Source organism: Dipodomys spectabilis, unplaced genomic scaffold (genome assembly GCF_019054845.1).
Source record: "Dipodomys spectabilis isolate Male_0828 unplaced genomic scaffold, ASM1905484v1 ptg000486l, whole genome shotgun sequence".
Lineage (NCBI taxonomy): Eukaryota > Metazoa > Chordata > Mammalia > Rodentia > Heteromyidae > Dipodomys > Dipodomys spectabilis.
In genome coordinates this window covers 146381-169476 of record NW_024871163.1, presented here as the reverse complement: position 1 = coordinate 169476, position 23096 = coordinate 146381, and the positions used below count along the sequence as shown (strand labels likewise).

General features: G+C 53.6%; 1 protein-coding gene across 8 annotated transcripts in view; it reads right to left on the bottom strand.

Moving 5' to 3' along the window:
• The window catches only part of Pacs2 (phosphofurin acidic cluster sorting protein 2), a 79830-nt gene extending 60240 nt beyond the window's left edge, over positions 1-19590 (bottom strand). For all 8 annotated transcript variants that reach the window (XM_042669146.1, XM_042669147.1, XM_042669150.1 and 5 more), the window contains exon 1: positions 19464-19590. In XM_042669146.1, the coding sequence (XP_042525080.1) occupies positions 19464-19582 (119 nt within the window). In that variant the 5' untranslated portion in view covers positions 19583-19590. The remainder of the gene's footprint in view (positions 1-19463) is intronic.
• Positions 19591-23096: the final 3506 nt, after the last annotated feature.

Below are 23096 nucleotides of genomic sequence, written 5' to 3'. Positions count from 1 at the left end.
TCATGCGTACCAGGCAAGTGTTCTGCCACTGACCCGCACACCCAGCCCCACGGGCAGACTTGCGGGGTCTGGCTGCACACTGGCTGGGCTGGGCTGCCACATCCTCTGTCACGTCCTGTCTGGGGAAAGAGCCCGCGTGTGTGTCACAGCTATTTGCCTCAACTGTGCTCCACAAGAGCTGAGCTCTTAAGAAGCCATCTGCATGGATACTGTGCTCTAAAGGACTCCTGCCACTCAGCTAACACCACAGCACTTCCCCAGCCTCCTACTCTACTGCTCCATGTGCTGGGAGACTGGACTCAACCATCAGCCAGCCTGGCCCCAAAGACAGGGACAGCAGGCAGGAGACAGTAGGCTGGTTCTGGTTCCAAGGGCTCTCATTCAGGTGGGAAAGGAGGCAATAAACAGGAAGCAAATCTCCAAGGCCACAGAGGACACCTAGGACCTGAGAGACTAGGAGACGGTAGGAGGGATGAGAGCCACACCAGGCAAGTTCCTTCTCTACCCAGGGTACCTACCCACTAAGCACAACTTTGCTTCTGCCAAGGCCTCTGTTTAGCTCTTTAGCTCCCCTCACTCTGCAGCTGCCTCTAGCTGACAGTATACTAGGTACCAAATGCTCTACCACTTGAGCCACAGTGCCACTTCCAGTTTTCTGGTGGTTTACTGGAGATAAGAGGCTCATGGACTTTACTGCCCAGGTTGGCTTTGAACCATAATCTCAGCCTCCTGAGTAGCTAGGATTACAGGCATGAGCCACTGGCATCCAGCTGGCTCTTTCTTATTCTTAAAGTAACTAGAAGACACAAATGAGGAAATTGGCTAGGAACTCTCTTAAGTGAGTCTGATCAGACTCCTTTCATTCTTGGACAAATAGCTTCATTGAAAGAAGCCAAGGACCTTGCAGCTAAGCAGACAGTGAGTCATATCTCCACCAGCATGTGTTAGAGAAAAGCTCAGCCATATCCCCACAGAAAGCACAGGTCATGACCGATGCCCCAACCAGCCACATCCCACCTGGTAAGGCAGCCAGCTCCTATTTTAAGTGTAGCCATGTGTGGCTTGATGACCCCAGAGCAGAGCAGGGTCTGAGTTGCATTCCCCAGCTGGTGGTGGCAGCTGTCCCCCTGGGCCTGCCTGTTCCCTGCCTTGGGCCTCCACGCAGCCGTGACCAGCAACATGGCAGAGGCCTACGGTACAGACCATGCTGTATCCAACACTGACAGCTGAAATGTCTGTGTGTCTAGAGTAGCACTGCTGAGAGCCTCAGGAAGCAGCAGGGCTTTTATGAGGTATTACTGCTTTCTCAAGGGAACACAGCCAAGTGCCAGTGGCTCACACCTGTAATCCTAGCTCAGAGAACTGAGATCTAAGGATCGCGGTTCGAAACCAGCCCGGGAAGTAAAGTCCCTGGGAGACTCTTTTTTTTTTTTTTTTTGGTCAGTCATGGGGCTTGAATTCTGGGCCTGGCCACTGTCCCTCAGCACTTCAGGTCAAGGTGAGCGCTCTGCCACTTGATCCACAGCGCCAGTTCCAGTTTTCTGGTGGTTTTATTGGAGATAAAAGTCTCATGGACTTTCCTGCCTGGGATGGCTTTGAACTGCGGTCTCAGATCTCAGCCTCCTGAGTAGCATCCTAGAATGGGGTGTGAGCCACCAGTGCCAGGCTAAAAATCAATTTTTTTTTTTTTGGTCAGTCACAGGGCTTGAATTCTGGTCCGGGGCGCTGTCCCTCAGCTCTTCAGCTCAAGGCAATTGCTCTGCAGCTTGGGCCACAGCACTACTTCCCCTGGGAGATGCTTATCTCCATTAACCAATCAAAAAACAGAAGTGCTGCTGTGGTTCAAGTGGTAGAGCTCTAGCCTTGAGCACAAAGAGGCTCAGAAACAGCGCCTAGGTCCTGAGTACAAGCCCCATAACCAACAAAAACAACAACAAAAATCAAGGGAACATATTCTCCAGGAGTCAGGATACGAAGTCATGAAAACATGTGCAAAGACTCCCCAGGCTGCCTCTCTTAGCTCCCAGGAAGAGCTGGATGTGCCCTCCATTCAGCAGGTCCTCTGGCCTCACCGACTGCTGTATGGAGTGCCAGAGATTCCCCTTGTCCTCTCATCCCCACACCTACACTAGTCCCCTCCACTGGACAGGGAGCATGCCCAGAAGCAGTCTTCCACGTGGCCTCCAGACCCTGGCCAGCCAAGGGCTGGCACATGGGAGGAGGCATTTTCCAGTAATGAAAGCTAGATCCAGCCCACCCTGAGGACCAGGGTCAGTGAGGGACTCATGCTACCAATGAAAGAAACCTCCCAAATCTCTGTTAGCCTGACAGCTGAGGTGGGCACGTGTGGTGACTAGGGCTGAGGTGGGCACGTGTGCTGGTGATCAGGGCTGAGGCGGGCATGTGTGCTGGTGATCAGGGCTGAGGTGGGCACGTGTGGTGATCATGGCTGAGGTGGGCACGTGTGGTGATCAGGGCTGAGGTGGGCATGTGTGGTGATCAGGGCTGAGGTGGGCACGTGTGGTGATCAGGGCTGAAGTGGGCACGTGTGGTGGTGATCAGGGCTGAGGTGGGCACGTGTGGTGATCAGGGCTGAGGTGGGCACATGTGATCAGGGCTGAGGTGGGCATGTGTGGTGATCAGGGCTGAGGTGGGCACGTGTGGTGATCAGGGCTGAAGTGGGCACGTGTGGTGGTGATCAGGGCTGAGGTGGGCACGTGTGGTGATCAGGGCTGAGGTGGGCACATGTGATCAGGGCTGAGGTGGGCATGTGTGGTGATCAGGGCTGAGGTGGGCACGTGTGGTGATCAGGGCTGAGGTGGGCACGTGTGGTGATCAGGGCTGAGGTGGGCACGTGTGGTGATCAGGGCTGAGGCGGGCATGTGTGGTGGTGATCAGGGCTGAGGTGGGCACGTGTGGTGATCAGGGCTGAGGTGGGCACGTGTGGTGATCAGGGCTGAGGTGGGCACGTGTGGTGATCAGGGCTGAGGTGGGCATGTGTGGTGATCAGGGCTGAAGTGGGCACGTGTGGTGGTGATCAGGGCTGAGGTGGGCACGTGTGGTGATCAGGGCTGAGGTGGGCACATGTGATCAGGGCTGAGGTGGGCATGTGTGGTGGTGATCAGGGCTGAGGTGGGCACGTGTGGTGGTGATCAGGGCTGAGGTGGGCACGTGTGGTGGTGATCAGGGCTGAGGTGGGCACGTGTGGTGACCAGGGCTGAGGTGGGCACGTATGGTGACCAGGGCTGAGGTGGGCATGTGTGGTGATCAGGGCTGAGGTAGGCATGTGTGGTGGTGACCAGGGCCGAGGCAGGCATGTGTGGGAGTGACCTGGGCCCCTCAGCCCATCATGCTTCCAGGTATGTGGAAAGCAAGGGGCAGAGCCATTGTCCAGCACGGCCAACCCTGGGTCAAATACCAGTCAAGGATCCTGTGCCTGCCCCCAAACACCATTAAGACACAACTGAGGGGCTGGGAAGGTGGCTCAGTGGTAGAGTGCTTGCCTCCCATGCATAAGGCCCTGGGTTTGATTCCTCAGCACCACATAAGCAGAAAAAGCCAGAAGTGGTACTGTGGTTGAAGTGGTAGAGCACTCGCCTTGAGCTGAAGAGCTGAGAGACAGCGCCCAGGCCCAGAGTTCAGGACCCATGACTGACCAAAAAAAAAACCAAAAACTGAACAGGATAAAGGCAAGAATACAAAGGTCAGCCTCATCTCTCACTGCTCCCAACAAGCATGGCCTCCTGCCTCTGCCAGGCCCATGGGACAGACAGTGCCTGGCAAAAGTCCCCACCTCTGAGGGCTTTCTGTTGTGTGGCCCTCAGACCTCAAGTGGCCCAGGTCCAGCTTCCTTCCCACCTCCAGCTGCCAGCTCCCCGGGGTGAAATGCAGCTAATACACACAGCAAATGCGCTCACCGTCCTGCCCAGTGCTGGATCTGATCAGTGACGTCGTGTGACGTCGTAATAAACACATGCCACATGCAGCAGCTCCATTTCCTGCTTGGGCTGAAGGAGAGGAGAGTAATGTGTTCGGACGTGGCAACTTCTGGGCTATTTTAACTTTCCAAGTGCAGTAACCCGTAAGTCGTGCTGCGGGAAAAGCGCTTGGCAGTTGAAAGCAGGAAGTCCAAAGCCAGGCTGGAAACCAGTGGAGCTGCCCATGGCAGGGCACAGGCAGGGACCCTCCCCCTCTGGGCAGCAGGGGTGAGCAGCTGGCCACAGGGAGGACACAGAAACCACGCCAGTCCATTTGGACACGCAGGTCACCGCGCCCTGGCCAGGGAGGCCAGGCTCAAGGTGAGAAGGGGTGAGGGGAGTCTGGAAGACACACAGAGGATACTCATCACCGCATGCTCACCTGGACAGGGGAGCCCCAAGTGTTGAGAGGCTGTCCCCCTGACCTTTCTCGTGAGCCCACTGCAGTGCACCTTTACTGGGCACCAGTGGGAGCTGGAAACCTCTGCCACGAGGCACTCTTCTACCCACAGGCACAGCTTCCAGCCAAACACCTTCCTGAACTGCTCCAGGGGTGGAAGACCGCTAGGTTCACTCACCCTGGCCGGAATGAGCCATGAGAGCCCCCACGACCCCGCAACTGAGGAAGCCCCAGGCCTGCTGCATTCGTGTCCAGAAGCAGCGACAAAGGCGCTGGTCTCAGGGAGCCCAGTGACACCTGCTCTCCCAGGGCCAGAAGACACAAGGGCAGGACCTTAACACACACCTCAGCGTCTGTGCCCAGCAGCTCAAACGATGCGGAAGTTCAAGCAAGGCTGTCCATCTCACCTGCAAGCCCCAAGTGTGACACAACAAAAGAAGACATGGCATTCATGCCTCCTACAGGGCAACTACAGATGTGGGGTGGAGGGCAAGGCTCACATGCTTTTGTTCTCAACTGCCAACATACCTCTGACCACCTCTGTCTGGCAGTTAAACAAGACTAGAGAGATAAGCACCGGGCTCACACCTGTCATCCTAGCTACTCAGGAGGCTGAGATCTGAGGATCGAGACTCAAAGTCAGCCAGGGCAAGAAAGGCATTGAGACTCTTATCCCCAACTAACCACCAGAAAATGGAAGTGGCACTGTGGTTCAAGTGGTAGAGAGTGCTCATCTTGAGCTGAAGAGCTCAGGGATAGCCTGACCGACCAAAAAAAACCCAAAAACTAAAACAAGACTATAGAGAGTAAAACACAGGAGGAAGAGGCATTAGGGGTCAAGTCTGTAAGTCAAGATGGAAGCACAGGTGGCCAGGGCAGGTACTCGCACCAGTACGTGCTCCATCTTTGCCTACACTCATAATCTAGAACGCATCTAGGAAAGGAATGTATGTATGCCTCACCAGACACAGGTCCATGCCTGGCCTGGCGAGGGAGGACATAGCACTCTTCTGGTGAGCACTGAAAGAGGATGGACAGGCTGGCCACTGCAGTGCTCACCTATGTCCAAGTGGCTTCCAGGTAACCAGCCTGGCACAAGTACACCGCTGTGTACAGTGCCAACTGCACTGCTGCAGAGAACACAGCTGGACAAGGAAGAAATCAAGGCAAGGAAATGAACAGATGGACAGGGAGCACACTGTGGGTCCTCGCACCATATATGACCTGTGTGAGCCAGACCTCTGCCCACAGAGCTCTCCTAGCTGGCCACACCTTCCCCCACCACGGCTCACGACAGCCTTGTGTACCCACATTGGGCAAGTCCCCCTGAAAAGAAACAATGCACTTTGGGAGAACCCAGTCCTGACCACAGTGCCCCAGTGCTGACTACTGAGCACAGGACCTGTCCTGACCACAGTGCCCCAGTGCTGACTCCTGAGCACAGGACCTGTCCTGACCACAGTGCCCCAGTGCTGACTACTGAGCACAGGACCTGTCCTGACCACAGTGCCCCAGTGCTGACTACTGAGCACAGGACCTGTCCTGACCACAGTGCCCCAGTGCTGACTCCTGAGCACAGGACCTGTCCTGACCACAGTGCCCCAGTGCTGACTCCTGAGCACAGGACCTGTCCTGACCACAGTGCCCCAGTGCTAACTACTGAGCACAGAACCCTTCCTGACCACAGTGCCCCAGTGCTGCCTACTGAGCACAGGAACTGTCCTGACCACAGTGCCCCAGTGCTGACTACTGAGCACAGGACCTGTCCTGACCACAGTGCCCCAGTGCTGACTACTGAGCACAGAACCTGTCCTGACCACAGTGCCCCAGTGCTGCCTACTGAGCACAGGACCTGTCCTGACCACAGTGCCCCAGTGCTGACTCCTGAGCACAGGACCTGTCCTGACCACAGTGCCCCAGTGCTGACTACTGAGCACAGGACCTGTCCTGACCACAGTGCCCCAGTGCTGACTACTGAGCACAGGACCTGTCCTGACCACAGTGCCCCAGTGCTGACTACTGAGCACAGGACCTGTCCTGACCACAGTGCCCCAGTGCTGACTACTGAGCACAGGACCTGTCCTGACCACAGTGCCCCAGTGCTGACTACTGAGCACAGGACCCTTCCTGACCACAGTGCCCCAGTGCTGCCTACTGAGCACAGAACCCTTCCTGACCACAGTGCCCCAGTGCTGCCTACTGAGCACAGGACCCTTCCTGACCACAGTGCCCCAGTGCTGACTCCTGAGCACAGGACCTGTCCTGACCACAGTGCCCCAGGGCTAACTACTGAGCACAGAACCCTTCCTGACCACAGTGCCCCAGTGCTGCCTACTGAGCACAGGACCTGTCCTGACCACAGTGCCCCAGTGCTGACTACTGAGCACAGGACCTGTCCTGACCACAGTGCCCCAGTGCTGCCTACTGAGCACAGGACCTGTCCTGACCACAGTGCCCCAGTGCTGCCTACTGAGCACAGGACCTGTCCTGACCACAGTGCCCCAGTGCTGACTACTGAGCACAGGACCTGTCCTGACCACAGTGCCCCAGTGCTGACTACTGAGCACAGGACCTGTCCTGACCACAGTGCCCCAGTGCTGACTACTGAGCACAGGACCTGTCCTGACCACAGTGCCCCAGTGCTGACTACTGAGCACAGGACCTGTCCTGACCACAGTGCCCCAGTGCTGACTACTGAGCACAGAACCCTTCCTGACCACAGTGCCCCAGTGCTGACTACTGAGCACAGGACCCTTCCTGACCACAGTGCCCCAGTGCTGACTACTGAGCACAGGACCTGTCCTGACCACAGTGCCCCAGTGCTGCCTACTGAGCACAGGACCTGTCCTGACCACAGTGCCCCAGTGCTGACTACTGAGCACAGGACCTGTCCTGACCACAGTGCCCCAGTGCTGACTACTGAGCACAGAACCCTTCCTGACCACAGTGCCCCAGTGCTGACTACTGAGCACAGGACCTGTCCTGACCACAGTGCCCCAGTGCTGACTACTGAGCACAGGACCCTTCCTGACCACAGTGCCCCAGTGCTGACTACTGAGCACAGAACCTGTCCTGACCACAGTGCCCCAGTGCTGACTCCTGAGCACAGGACCTGTCCTGACCACAGTGCCCCAGTGCTGACTACTGAGCACAGGACCCTTCCTGACCACAGTGCCCCAGTGCTGACTACCAAACATAAAACCCGTCCTGACAGGGACCACAGTGCTGATTGAAACACGGGGGAACCTGGGCTGGCAGCTGGGGCAGGAAATGCTTATACAGATGGAGGGAAAGGCAAATTCGGAGCATGTGGATGCCCTGCCAGACTTCACACCCAAAGACCGGGGCAGGAAGCAGTCTGCTGGCTTCTCTGGTTTCTACCACCACCTATTTCTGCTTCTCATAGCTCAGAAACTTCTGGTTAGCAGGAATCCTACACACTACACAAGAGACTCAGCTACAGTTTGGGATTCTACATGGCCCAACAATGGCCCAGCAACAGCAGGGCCTCCTGGGTATTTATCCTTCCCTCTGTAAAGAACAGATCTGAGGGTACCAGCTTCCTGAGTAGGCTGGACTCCTTGGAGACATGCAGAAAGTTGTGACTTTTTCGGCAAGGATCTCGGTTCTCAGAGGCATTGGGGTCACCATCCCACAGCTTGGCGAAGCCTGTGCTGGCGGAAGAATGCATAGCCCATCTGCTCCCATTCACCCCAGAGCAAAGGGAACTGATTTCTAAATGCATTTGCACACTGTTTTTAGGCCATATCTCTCCTCAGTGCTACCTGAAGAGGTCCACATAGCCAACCAGATGGTCCTCAAGAGAAGGCAGCAGCCCAAGCACATGTGGATGGGAAAGCTGTAAGGCATCTCTTGTGCCCTAGTGGGACCCCAAGGGGGAGCCAGTGGCCAGAGCCCAGGTCTGAATAAGCAAGCGAGTCCAGTCCATAATGCCCAAGGCCTAGGGAAAGATACACTGAGTTGCTGGAGCCGAGAGGTGGGGACAGACAGTAGTGTGGGGCATTACCTTTCCACCTGTATCTGGGCCCCCACTGCCACCACCACAGCACCTGATGCCTGGGCTCCCAAAGGGCCCTGGAGGCCATACCAGCTGACATCATCCTGTTGCCTACACAGGCCTAACACAGAGTCCAACAGACACCCAATAGTGGGGCACAGGAGATGCCTTACAGCTTTCCCATCCATGTGTGCATGGCTGCTGAGCAAGTCAGACACGGTGCCCAGAATGGGAGCACAGCACATGGCGGTAATGGAGAGGGGAGCAGCCTGTGTCCCCAAGGGCCTTCCACGAACACAAAGGCACACAGGCCTGCTCTCCACCACGACACCCTGCTCATCTACAGAACAGGGAGAGAGAGGGATAACAAGGCCACACAGTGCCCCGGAGGTGAGAGGAGAGTGGTGCAGAGGGTGCAATAACTGACCAGGAAGTAGCAAAGAACATCCAAGAACTAAGGAAAACCTCCCAAGTCCAGTAACTAGGGCCACAGGACACCTGTTCCTCCCCAAGGCAAGTCTCAGTCTGCAAACATGACTCCAGGTTCTGAGATGTAAGAATGGAGAACACGGAAGGTTTCCAAGTATTCACTGCTACAGCAATAACAACAGGTAGGGGGCGGGGCGGGGCGGGGCAGGGCGGGCAGGGCATAGGCAATCGTGCCTGGACACACCCTCAGACAGGCCACCCCAACAGCAAGGGCCACAAACCACCACTCAGACCTCCTTCCAGGGAGGCACAGCTGGCTTATACCAAGACTGCAAGTGAAAGTCAAGGCACCTCAACCAAGGGGCAGATGCATCTCGAGCGAGAGCCAGCATGGAACTAGCACAAGGCCTCATGGGAGTGAAGGAGACAAGATAGCTTCAGACAAAAAGGCAGCTCACTGTCAACAGATCCTCCCCAAAGGAAAGTCTAGGGCTGTGCACAATGACTAGGTTCTGAGATACAAGAATGAAGAACAAGGGAAGAGGTAAGATAAAAGTTACCAAGGGGGCTGGGAAGGTGGCTCAGTGGTAGAGCGTGTGCCTTGCATGCATGAGGCCCTGGATTCGATTCCTCAGCACCACATAAGCAAAAAGAGAAAAGCCGGAAGTGATGCTGTGGCTCAAGTGGTAGAGCAATAGCCTTGAGCTGAAGAGCTGAGGGACAGCACCCAGGCCCAGAGTTCAGGCCCCACGACCCGACCCAAAAAAAAAAAGTTACCAAGTGCTGGGTGCTGGTGGCTCACGCTGGTAATCCTAGCTACTCAGGTGGCTGAGATCTGAGGATGGTGGTTCAAAGCCAGCCCAGACAGGAAAGTCCGTGAGACTATCTCCAATAAACTACCAGAAAATCAGAAACGGAGCTGTGGCCAAAGTGGTAAAGTGCTAGCCTTGAGCTGAAGAGCTGAGGGACAGCGCCCAGGCCCAGAGTTCAAGCCCATGACTGACCCCCCCCCAAAAAAAGTTACCAAGTATTCATTGCTACAGCAATAATGATAATAGGTATGGGGAAGATGGCTAAGAGCATGCTTGAAATTTGCCATAACAAAAGCATATGAAATGAAAAGGCTGGACTAGAGTAAAGTGCTCCAAGTCTGCTGCTCAGAATAAAAATAAAAAACATACTGAATAGAACTCTAAAATATGACAGTAAGTGTACACATTAAAATTCATGGGAAGCCACCAAAGAAATAGGAGCAGTGATTAATTTTTACCACTAACAGAAGAAAATGGAAGGGGAAAAAATGCAAAATAGAAAATTAAAGAAAAACAAACAAAAAGTAAAAGAGGGCTGGGAATGTGGCTTAGTGGTAGAGTGCTTGCCTAGCATGCCTGAAGCCCTGAGTTTGATTCCTCAGTCCCACATACACAGAAAAGGCGAGAAGTGGTGCTGGCTCAAGTGGTAGAGTGCTAGTCTTGAACAAAAAAAGAAGCTAAGGCCCTGAGTTCAAGCCCCAGGACTGGCACACATAAAAAAGTAAAAGATGCTACAAAGCTCAAAAATGAAATATTATCAATTTGGATTAACATAAACTGAGTACTTGGTCCACTGAAAACCAAAGATAGTAAGACTGGATAAAAACACAATCCCAAATACATGCTGAATAACCACCTATCAATATTCCATATGTAAGTTTAAAGAAAAAAAGGTAAGAAAAGATCTAGGAGGCAAGTACTGCTATCCAGAAGAAAGGTTACATAGCGCTACACCCCCATGAAAGTTAACATTAAGGCAGAAAGTATTATCAGATAGGAAGAGTCATATAATGCAAAGTTCAAACCCTTAGAAGGCATAATAATCTTTATTTATTTATTTATTTATTTTGGGTCCGGTCGTGGGGCCTGAACTCGGGGCCTGGGCGCTGTCCCTCAGCTCTTCAGCTCAAGGCTAGCACTCTACCACTTGAGCCACAGCGCCACTTCCGGCTTTTTTTCTTTTTGCTTATGTGGTGTTGAGGAATCGAACCCAGGGCCTCGAGCATGCAAGGCAAGCGCTCTACCACTGAGCCACCTTCCCAGCCCCTAGAAGGCATAATAATCTTAAACATGTCTGCACGTAGAATGTGTGAAGCAGAAGCTGACAGAACTGTGAATAGGCTCGGTGTGGTGATACCAGAGAGCCACACACATGCATTTCTCATTAGGCCTGGGCTATGAAGAGGGCTACCTTAAAACAGTAACAAAACTGTAGAGAAATAGGCAAATCCTCCCTCAAATTAGATTTTAACATACTTCTCAAGTAAATAAAAAGGAAACAAATTTGACAGCCACCATAAACCAAGCCTGATCTCACGGACAGATAGCAAACACTGCATAAACTGCCTAACACATGTCCTCTTTAAGTGCATACAGAACACACACAAAATCTGACCTCATCCTAAGCCAGAAAGCAAGCCTCCAAAATGCTTAAGGACTTGGTGTCATGTTGACTATCTTCAGTGACTACCACTAAGTAAAGCAGAAATTAGTAGGGAAAAAAAAGAAGAAAATTGAGAGATAACTAAGGAAAAAACATTTGTATGTTAAACTTAGAAAAAACAACGTAAGGAAAAAGCAAGAAAAAAAATTATCCAGGTACTGGTGGCTCATGGCTGTAAATCCTAGTAAGGAAGCTGGGATCTGAGGATGGTGGTTCAAAGTCAGTCCAACAGAAAAATCTGTGAGACCCTTATCTCTAATAAATCACCAGAAAACCAGAGGTGGAGCTATGGCTCAAAGTGGTAGAGTACTAGCCTTGAGCAGAAAAGCTCAGGGACAGTACAAGCCCCATGACTGACCAAAAATAATTAATGTGAATAAATGAACTTTCACTTGAATAATAGTACATATAAAAGCTGTGCAAAGCCAGGCGCCGGTGGCTCATGACTGTAATCCTAGCTACTGAAGAGGCTGAGATCTGAGCATCACGGTTCAAAGCCAGACCTGGCAGAAAAGTCCCTGAGACTCTTATCTCCAATTAGCCACTAGAAAACCAGAAGCGGCTGTGACTCAAGTGGTAGAGCACTCACACTGAGCGGAAGAGCGCAGGGACCAGCGCCCAAGCCCAGAGTTCAAGCCCCATGACCAACAACAACAACAAAAAAAAAGCTGTGCAATGCAATTCAAGCATTAGTGCAAAACATGCAGCTAAAAATGCTTACATTAAGGAAAAGAAAGAAGAAACATAATTAGTTCTATGTTTACCTTAAGGAATTAGAAACAAAGGACTAGAGCTGTGGTTCAATGGTACAGCTCTTGTCTAGCATTCAGGGCCTTGTATTTAATTACAGTAGCAAATAAATAAACAGCTAAGTGTTGTAGTTTACACTTACAATCCCAGCACTAGGGAGTGAAGGCAAGAGTATGACATATTTGAGACCAGAGCTGCATGGCAAGACTCTGACTTAAAAAAGATAAAACCCAGGGGCTGGGAAGGTGGCTCAGTGGTAGAGTGCTTGCCTTGCATGCATGAGGCCCTGGGTTCAATTCCTCAGCACCACATAAGCAAAAAGCAAAAAGCCGGAAGTGGCGCTTCAGCTCAAGGCTGCGGGACAGTATCCAGGCCCAGAGTTCAGGCCCCATGACCGGACCCCCCCAAAAAAAAGATAAAACCTGCTGGGTGCCAGTGGCTCATGCCTGTAATCCAAGCTAGCTACTCAGAAAGCAGAGATCTGAGGATGGTGGTTCAAAGTCAGTCTAGGCAGGAAAGTCCATGAGACTCTTATCTCCAATTAACCACCAGAAAACTGGAAGTAGCTCAAGTGGTAGAGCATTCACCTTGAACTGAAGAGCTCAGAGACAGCACCCAGGCCCAGAGTTCAAGACCCATGACAAAAAAAAAAAGAGATAAAAGTGGGAATCAGTGGCTCATACTTGTAATCCTAGCTAATCAGGAGGCTGAGATCTGAGGATCAAGGTTTGAAGCCTAGGCAGACTTATCAATCAGACTCTTACCTCCAATTAACCAGGCAGAAAGTGAGAAGTGGAGGTGTAGTTCAAGTGCTAGAGTGCCAGCCTTGAGTGAAAAAAGATAAAGGAAAGGGGCCTGCCCTGAGTTGAAGCTCCAATACATACACATACACACACACACACACACACACACACACACAGAGGAACTGGAAACAACAACAACAACAACAACAACTAGTGGGACACTGGTGGCTCACACCTGTAATCCTAGCTACTCAGGAGGCTGATCTGAGCATCACGGTTCAAAGCCAGCCCAGGCAGGAAACTCCATGAGACTCTTATCTGTGGCTCAAGTGGTAGAGCACTCTTGAGCTGAAGAGCTCAGGACAGCACCCAGGCCCAGAGTTCAAGTCCCACGACAGACAAAAAAAAAAACAACTGGAAGCCCTCAGACAGAACAGATTACACATGAACAAGTAATCATTTAACAATGCAAAGGACACAGCACTACAAATACTGCACATATTTGGAAAATAAAAAAAAATTACAAACTTTTTTATGCCAGTAAGCCTAAAAACTTGAATTGGGGATCAAGGTTTAAAACTATACTTGAGAAGCCAGGCACCGGTGGCTCACGCCTGTCATCCTAGCTACTCAGGAGGCAGAGATCTGAGGATTGCGGTTCAAAGCCAGCCCAGGCAGGAAAGTCCATGAGACTCTTATCTCCAATAAAAACCACTAGAAAACCAGAAGTGGCGCTGTGGCTCAAGCAGTAGAGCGCTCGTCTTGAGCTGAAGAGTGCAAGGACAGCACCCAAGCCCAGAATTCGAGTCCCACAACCAACAACAACAAAAAAAATCTATACTTGAGAAAAGTCCTCAAACTTCACATCTCCAACTAGCCAGCAAAATCTAGACACAGAAGTATGGCTCAAGGGGTAGAGCCCCTGTCTTGAGGGAAAAAGCTAAGCAAGAGTGTGAAAATCTTGGGACTAGGACTGTGGCTTAGTGGTAGAGTGCTCGCTTAGCATGCAGAAAGCCAGAAGCAGCAGATCAAGTAGTAGAGTGCTAGCTAGTCTTGAGAAAACACAGCTTAGGGACAATACCAAGGCCCTGAGTTCAAGCCTCCAGGATCAACCAAAAAACAAAACAAAACCAAGAGTTTGAGAGTCTGAGTTCAATTTCCAGTATCAACAACAAAATAAACCTGCAATTTTTTTTTCTCTGAAAAATAGATTTTTCAAAACTAAAAAGGAGAAAAGAATTCTACAACAATTATAAAAATGGTAGAGCACTAGCCTTGAGCTGAAGAGCTGAGGGACAGCGCCTAGACCCAGAGTTCAAGCCCCAGAACGGACAAAAATTAATTAATTAATTAATTATTTTAAAAACAATTAAAGAAATAAAATCAATAGGTACTGATTTTAAACTTTCTACAAAGAAAGCCAGGGGTGGCAGAGCACAACTGTAATTTAATTGTAGATAAGAGTTTCACAGACTTTTCTGCCGGGGCTGGCTTTGAACCACAATCCTCAAATCTCAGCCACCTGAGTAGCTGGGATTATAGGCATGAGCCACTAGGGCCCAGCAAGAAAACCTTTCTCTAAGATCAATTTTATTTACTTACTTATTTTGTGTCAGTCCTGGGGCTTGAATTTAGGTCCTGAACACTGTCTCTGAGCTTTTTCTCTTGAGGATAGCATTCTAGGGCTGGGAAGGTGGCGCTTGCCTTGCATGCATGAGGCCCTTGGGTTTGATTCCTCAGCACAACATAAGCAGAAAAAGCTGGAAGTGGTGCTGTGGCTCAAGTGGTAGAGGGCTAGCCTTGAGCTGAAGAGCTGAGTGACAGCATCCAGACCCCACAACTGACCAAAAAAAAAAAAAAAAGGATAGCATTTTACCACTTGAGCCAGTTACAATTCTGGCTTTTTCTGAGTAGTTTATAAGAGTCTCATGGAGGCTGGGTGCCAATGGCTTACACTTATAATGCCAGCTACTCAGGAGGCTCAGATCTAAGGATCACAGTTCAAAGCCTGCCCAGGCAGGAAAGTCTGTGAGACTCTTTGTTTTGCTAGTCCTGGGGCTTGAACTCAGGGCCACATCCAGCTCTTTCTGAGTAGTTTACTGGAGATAAGAGTCTCACTAACTTTATTGCCCAGGCTAGCTTCAAACCATGACCCTCAGATTGGAGCCTCCTGAGTAGCTAGGATTACAGGTATAAGCCACTGGCACCCAGCTTGTGAGACTCTTACTTCCAATTAGCCCCCAGGAAATGAGACATGGCGATGTTGCTCAAAGTGGTAGAATACTAGGCTTGAGCAAAAAGAGCTCAGGGATAGAGCCCCAGACCCTGAGTTCAAGCCCCACAACCTACCAAAAAAAAAAAAAAAAGTCTCCTGGACTGTCTACCATGTTGGCTTCAAACCATGATCCTCAGATCTCAGCCAGCAGGAGGTGGGCGTGACCCTAACCTAGCTAAGGTCAGGGTTTTTTGGTCAGTCATGGGCTTGAACTCTGGGCTTGAGCACTATCCCTGAGCTCTTCAGCTCTTGAGCCACAGCACCACTTCCAGTTTTCTGCTGGTTAACTGGAAATGAATCTCCCAAACGCTCATGTCGGGGCTGGCTTTGAACTGTGATCCTCAGATCTCAGCCTCCTGAGTAGCTGGGATCACAGGCATGAGCCACTACATGTGCCCAGTGGTCAGGTTATCTTATGGTGAATTCTTCCAAACATTTAAGAAACAATACCAGTTTTACCACGATGCATAGAGCAGACTGGACAACACACTGCCCAGCCTCTGCCCAAGGCATGCTGCATCACACCTACAAGGAAGGCAGACAGGAGGGAGGGCTGCGAACCCTTCGCTGCCAAGAGCTCTACACACAGTATTAACTGTCTAAAAATGTCGTGTGTGTATGTGTGTGTGTGTGTGTGTGCGTGTGCGCGTGCGCGTGTGTGGGCACGCGTGTGCAATGGCTCTACCACTAAGCTATCGTCCCAGCTCTGAATAATAGCAGTTTTAAATCCACCAGTGAACAAAAGGTACCACAACATGACCAAACAAGGTTTTTCCAAGAAAAATTAGCTTAATACTAGCAAATCAGTTTATGTAATTACCACAGTAGAAATGAAAAGGGAGCCAGGCGCTGGTGGCTCACGCCTGTAATCCTAGCTACTCAGGAGGCTGAGATCTGAGGATCACGGTTCAAAGCCAGCCCGAGCAGGAAAAACTGTGAGACTCCTATCTCCAATAAACCACCAGAAAACCGGAAGTGGCGCTGTAGCTCAAGTGGTAGAGTGCTCGCCTTGAGCTGAAGAGCTGAAGGACAGCGCCCAGGCCCAGAGTTCAAGCCCCACGACCAACAAAAAAAAAAAGCAATGAAAAGGGAAGCGTTGGGGCTGGGAAGGTGGCTCAGTGGTAATACGCTTGCCTTGCATGCCTGAGGCCCTGGGTTCAATTCCCCAGCACCACATAAGCAAAAAGAAAAAAGCCGGAAGTGGCGCTGTGGCTTAAGTGGTAGAGCACTAGCCTTGAGCTGAAGAGCTGAGGGACAGCGCCCAAGCCCAGAGTTCAGGCCCCATGACCGGACCCAAAAAAAAAAAAAGAAAAAAAAGAAAAGGGAAGCGTCACACAAGCGTTGGGCTGGGCTGGGCTGGGCTGGGCTGGGCTGGGCTGGGCTGGGCTGGGCTGGGTGGTGGAGGGCTTTCTCAGCATCACCCTGGGGCTCACACCTGTCATCCCAACTACTCAAGATACTGAGGTCTAAGGATCGGAGTTCGAAGCCAGCACATGCAGGAAAGCTGGTAAGACTCTATCTCCAATTAAGCCAGAAGTGAAGCTGTGGCTCAAGTAATGGAGTGCTAGCCTTTTTGTTGTTGTTGTTTGGGTTTTTTTTTTTTAACTGTATTTTTTTTGTCTTTTCTTTTTTGGTACTGGGGATCAAACCCAGGATGTTGCACTTGCTAGGCAAGCACTTTGCCACTGAGCTACATCCCAGCCCTGGAGTGCTAGCCTTAAGCAACAAAGCTCAGGGACAGCACCCAAGTCCTAAAGTCAAGGCCCAGGACCAGCAAAAAACAACAAGCTGGGCGCCAGTGGCTCACGCCTGCCATCCTAGCTACTAAGGAGGCTGAGATCTAAGGATCTCGGTTCAAAGCCAGCCCCGTCAGGAGAGTCCATGAGACTCTTATCTCCAATAAACCACTAGAAAACCAGAAGTGGCGCTGTAGCTCAAACGGTAGAGCACTCGCCTTGAGCTGAAGATCGCAGGGCTAGTGCCCAAGCCCAGAGTTGAAGCCCTACAACGGACAAAAACAAACAAACAAACAAAAAACACAATACCATTTCACTCTCACAGGACTGGTAAAAACTAAGTCAGACTTGCATTGGCAAGAATGTAGAGCAACAGGGACTCTTTTCCCCAACCCTAGGGGCTGGAGTTGGCACAACCACTCTGGGAAGCCACCAGGTAATAATGCCCCACACCCTCGAATCCTGCCACAAAGCAATCAAGGCAGACCCACCATCCCCAGGGAGAGACTAGACCAAAGGAGACAAGAATGTATACAGTGGAAGGTTGATAATTAGGCAAAAACAAAGACAGAAGCAAAGACAAAGTGTTGCCATTCCAGGGAATATTATGCAGCTGAGAATCTGGCACTCCAGAGGTTGAGGCAAAAGAACCACAAGTTTGAGGTCAGTACAGACTACATAGGTTAGACTGTCTCAAAGCAAACAACCAAACAACAAGAAAACATAGCCCAGTTCTACACTGGGTGCGCTAACCACTCCATTCCCTCCCCCGCCTCCTGTACCACACTCCTCTACCTCTCTAAGGTTAAAGACCAATCCTGCCTGGCGCCCGTGGCTCACGCCTGTAATTCTAGCTACTCAGGAGGCTGAGATCTGAGCATGGTCTGTGAGACTCTTATCTCCAATAAACCACTAGAAAACCGGAAGTGGCACTGTGGCTCAAGTGGTAGAGTGCTAGCCTTGAGCTGAAGACCTGAGGGACAGCACCCAAACCCAGAGTTCAAGCCCCACGACCAACCAAAAAGAAAGACTTTAGTCCTTCCTAGCCAAATACAATGGCCTGTACATATGGCTCCAGCTACTCTGAAGGCTGAGGCAGGAGGATCATCTGAGACAGGAGTTTGTGACAAAGCAGCAAGACTGTCTTAAAAAAAAAAAAAAAAAAAAAAAGCTAGGTGTGTTTGTGGCTCATGCTTCTAATACTAGCTACTCAAGGGGCTGAAATCTGAGGATCATGGTTCAAAGCCAGTCCAGGCAGGAAAGGCTGTGAGTCTAGTATCTCCAATTAACTACCAAAAAGCCAAATGGAGCTGTGACTTAAGTGGTAGAGTGCTAGCCTTGAGCTTTTAAAAAAAAAAAAAAAGCTTAGGGAGGGAGCTCAAGCCCTGCATGTGGCCCATATGCACATGTACAAACACACGTATACACATACACACACACACACACACACACACACACGGGGAGGGAAGAGGGAGGAGATGAGACTTTGGCCCTTGTTCAGTAGCCTCAGAGGCCGCTGAAGAGATGGAGAAAGGGCAGGCCATGTTTGCTTGCCTGCCTGCTGGGGGGCATTCGGTGTGGTGGGGTTGGCATCCAGGGAGAGCTGAGGGCCAGCACAAGAGTCATAAGGTGGATGACAGTGGTGATGTCGGGAGAGAGGCGCCAGGCAAATCCTGGGGTTCGGCTGAGCCTGTGAGCCACTCCTAAGCTTGGCTCTGAGGCAAACGCTGACCCTTGGATCTCTCGTGGACACAGTCTACCTGGGCGCTGGGGGTCTTGCATGTACGGAAGTCATGCTCAGCACTCAACTTCCACAGGGCTCAGCCAAGACCCTGAAGTCCTGGTCCTGCGCTGAGAGGACACACCCGCCATCCAGCGCCCTGCGATCCTACCAAGCTGAAGGAGCGACGGGCACTCCTGAAGGCTATCTGCATGAGCCCCGGTCCTCGCAGCTCTCCACGGCCCGTGGGGTCCCCTCAAAGGTCCACTGGCCGGGTCCGACGTCCCCGCGGGGAACGACCGCTCACCCCGGCGCTCCTGGGGAGAGGCGCGGCGGACCTGCAGGCCTCTCCCGGGGGTCTCTCCCCTCCGGGGTCTCCGGCCTCTCCTCTCTCTCCCCTGCAGCACAGGAACCAAGCCAGGAAGAAGTCACAGAAGTTTCCAGCTGGGGCAGCGAGGCGGGGGGGGGGGGGGGGGGGGGGGCACAGCGGGCAGAAGGCCGCGGGGCCGGGCGCGGAGAGCCCTTTGCAATGTCAAAATTAGCAGCTGCAGGCAAAGAGCACCAGGGGCCCGGGGCCGGGAGCGGTCTCCACCGGGGCCGGCGCGGGGCGCCCCAAACGGCGCGGTCCCAAGTCGGCGTCGGGAGGTGCAGGCCGCGGGGACTGGACACCGTCGGAAACGTCGGTGCCCGTACGAGAGGACGAGCGCCCACCCGAGGTCCACCGCACAGTCCCGCCCGGGAGGCGGGCGTCCGGGGGCCGGGCCGGCTGGCTGCGGGCCGGGGCGCCGGCAGGTGCGCGTGGACAAAGCGCGGGGGGCGCGGCGGGCGCGGGGGGCGCGGCGGGCGCGGGGGGCGCTGAGGCGCGGGGGCGCGGGGGCGCGGCGGGCGCGGCGGGGCGGGCGCGGGGGCGCTGGGGCGCGGCGGGCGCGGTGGGGCGTACCTGGGCACGCAGCTGGGGCTGGAGCCGTCCACCTCCCAGGTGGCGAACAGGTTCATGGGCACCGGCGTGTTGAGCGCGCCGGGCGCGCCGGGGAGGCCGAGGCGGCCCCGCTCGGCCATGGCGCCGGCCCCGCCGTCCCTCGGCGGCCTGGGGCTGCGCCGGGCCGCGGGAGCGCGGCGGGCGAGCGGGCGGGCCGGGCGCGCGGAGGGCGGCGGCGCGGTCACATGGTGCCGGCGGCCGGGAGAGCGTCGAGGAGGCCCGCGGGCGGCGTCCCGGCGGCTCCCGCGCCCCGCCCCTCACCGCGCAGCGCCGCGGATTGGCCGCTTGGGCTGGGCTCGCGCCCCACGCCCAATCACCGCCCGCCGGAAATGAGGTGCTGCGCGCGCCCCCCAGGGCGTCCCAGCTGCCGGCCGCGGGAGCGCGCGCTGGCGCGCCTGCGCGTAAGCCCCGCCCGGCGCGCGCCCCGCCCCCTGGGACTCCCGCCTGGGATGTGCGGGCCCCGAGACGTCGCGGGTCCCCGGGACGGCTCGAGGCCTCGGGGTCGGTGCGCTCGCCAGCTCCGCGCCCCTGCCCCCCGCGTCCGAGTCCCGAGGCTCCGGAACGCTCATTGTTCTGCGCCTCCCGGGCTCCGGCGGGGCCACCGGGCCTCCCGGGCCGGAGCCTCCACCCTCCCGCCTCGAGGCCCCGGCCGGCCCCGCGCCGCCGCCGCCGCCGCCGGCCCTTCGTTATTCCGCCGTGCTTTTTCCTCGAGGCGTCGGGGGCTGTCCCGGGCCCCCCTCCCGCGCGGGGCTCGCGGGCGGCCCGGCTCCGCGCTCGCCGCCCGAGGCCTGGGCCCCGGGGCGGCCGCGGATCCCCGCGGAGTTCGCCGCGTCCCGTGTCTGTCCCGCGGCTTTACGTAGCGCGCTTCTCCCGCTCCCGTCCGCGAAGTGTTATCTTTGAACCAGTCCCGGCCCAGGCTCGGCCGGCTCGGACCCTTTGCCCCGGCAGCGCTCCCGCCACGGCCCGGGTCGGCCGGAGGCAGCCTGTCTGTCTGTCCACGGCCGGCCGACCGGGTATTGCCTACACTGTGGTCCCGCCCCGGTCGGGTCTGACCCATCGGGCTAGTACCTAGAAGATGGGGTCGGTGCAGGGAGGGGACCGGCCCTGCGAGGACCAGGGCACAGACATCCACTGACCTCAGCACTTGGCACGCAGTGCTCAGGACAGGCCGGGTGCCACTGCAGGCAGATGAATGGGCTGCCTGACCGCGTGTCTGCGTGCACCAGGCCGTACAATAAGGGCCCAGGGAGGAAATGTGGGGTGACTTCGCCGTGCACACTGGGGCTTGACACTAGTGGCGCGGTGGAGCTGCGCCTCTTTGTACCAGGAACCCCGTGTGAGCCCGCAATGACATTGCATCCCATCTCCATTTTACAGAGGAGGAAACTGAGGTACACATGAGGCATGCTAATGGTGGTGGGTAGATGATTTCCAGGTGAGCAGATACTTTGAACCAGTCTTTTTTATCCTGGCCAAGACTTCTTTGCATGGTCCTGCTCTCTATTTGACAGTAACGTGGCTTTTCAGATTACTTTCCAGTGACTTTAAAGAAGGGCCTGTCTGGACACCTGGGGTGGCTGGGAAGGAGGCATGCAGAGGAGGGCCTGCAGAAAACCCCAGTCCCCAAACAATAGCCCGACAGCCCACAGCTTGCTAGCATGTATGTTTGAAGTGTTCGTAGTAAGTAAGCTTCTCAGACTTGCAAGTTGTCCGCAGGACTTGGGGCTTAAAGAAACCAAAGCCCAGCCGGGCGCTGGTGGCTCATGCCTGTAATCCTAGCTACTCAGGAGGCTGAGATCTGAGGATTGCGGTTCAAAGCCAGCCCGGGCAGGAAAGACCGTGAGACTCCTATCTCCAATAAACCACCAGAAAACCGGAAGTGGCGCTGTACCTCAAGTGGTAGAGCGCTCGCCTTGAGCTGAACAGCTGAGGGACAGCACGCAGGCCCAGAGTTCAAGCCCCACAACCGACACAAAAAAAAAAAAAAAAAAAGAAAGAAACCAAAGCCCTGTCCCCTGTGCAGTGAGATGAGGCAGAGGCTCTGGCTCCTTCCTGAAGGCCCACTGGCAGTCACTAGGTGGTCATCCTGTGGGAGGACTCACGCACTTTTGGCTAGCATTCAGGACTGTGGGCTCCTTGGAAACTATTCTTCTATCCAGCTGAGTAAAGGCAACACAAACCTGGAGTGGGGACGTGATGTAGTGTGGGACAGGCATGTTCCACCTATGAGAAGAGCTCCAATCCAGGCCCAAGGACCTTAGGCTGTCTCCAAAATGCAAGGACCATGGGGCTCACAACGTACCTCTGAACATGTTTAAGCTTGCTGGTGTGCACGTAGTCAGTGAAAGAGCACTGGCCAGCACTGCGCATCTGACTGCTTCACCTCGCAGGGAGGGCTAATGCACTCCTCTGCACTGCTACCTTCGAGAGCAGTTCCAGTCTGTCTAGCGTATCAGTGTCCAGGACCTCCCCCAAGGCCCCTTCACCATCTTACTTGGTTGCTGCAGTCCGTGGCTCTGTGGCTGTGGTGGCTGGAAGCAGCCCTATGTGAGACACATCCCTGACCAGCCCCTGCGGTGGCAGAGACAGAGCTATAGACACCTAGATGTGGCCTTGTGTGTCTGAGCCACATCACAGAGTCAGGGACAGAAGCTTCACACCCAGAAGATCCAACAGCCACATGTGCCGGAGACACAGCCTTCTTCAGGAAAAGGAATCGTGTCTAGGGCCCCAAGTAGCCTTCTGGTGCAGGGCAGGTGTATATGCAGGGGCCCTGGGTAGGAAGACGCTGCAGAGCACCAGACCCCAAGTCGTTTCAAAGCTGTGGATATGGTCCATGGGAGAGGAACAGGAATGTGGACATTTGGAACAAGGGCTACCCCTGGTTGGAGGACTGGCCCTGGGGCACCACCAAGAGACTAGAGATTGGTGCTGCCTGCTATACCTACCCCTTCGCATCTATCCACTTCATCCTGTCAGAACCTTTTGATGTCAAGTTTGTGTCTGGGTTTTTATATAATGCCCTGCTAGGTGGAACACACACTAAACCAGTGAGGCTAACAACTCTAAAGTCAGAAGTTCTAAAAGAACAGGAGCTACTATTGGAGACATTTCTGTGATCTCACAGATTTATGAAGTTGTTCATTCATTCATTTAATAGCTGATTATTAAGCCAGGCGTGGTGCTGTATGCCCTGTAATCTCAGCTACTCTGGAAGCAGAGGTAGGATTGTGGTCCAAGGCTGCCTTGGCAAGAGCTCTCAAGACCCTATCTGAAAAACAAACTAAAAAAGCAAAGATAGCCAGGTGCCAGTGGCTCACACCTGTAATTCCAGCTACTTAGAAGGCTAAGGTCTGAGAATCACAGTTCCAAGTCAGCCAGGGCAGGAACGTCCATTGTGAGACTCTTACCTCCAATTAACCACTAGAAAACTAAAAATGGCATTGTGCCTCAAAATGGTAGAGCATTAGCCTTGAGTGAAGAAGCTCAGGGACAGCTCCCAGGTCCTGAGTTCAAGCTCCACAACTGACAAAAAGAAAAAGAAGGCAATAGTACCTGGTGCATGGTTAAAATTGGTAGATTGGGGGCTGGGAA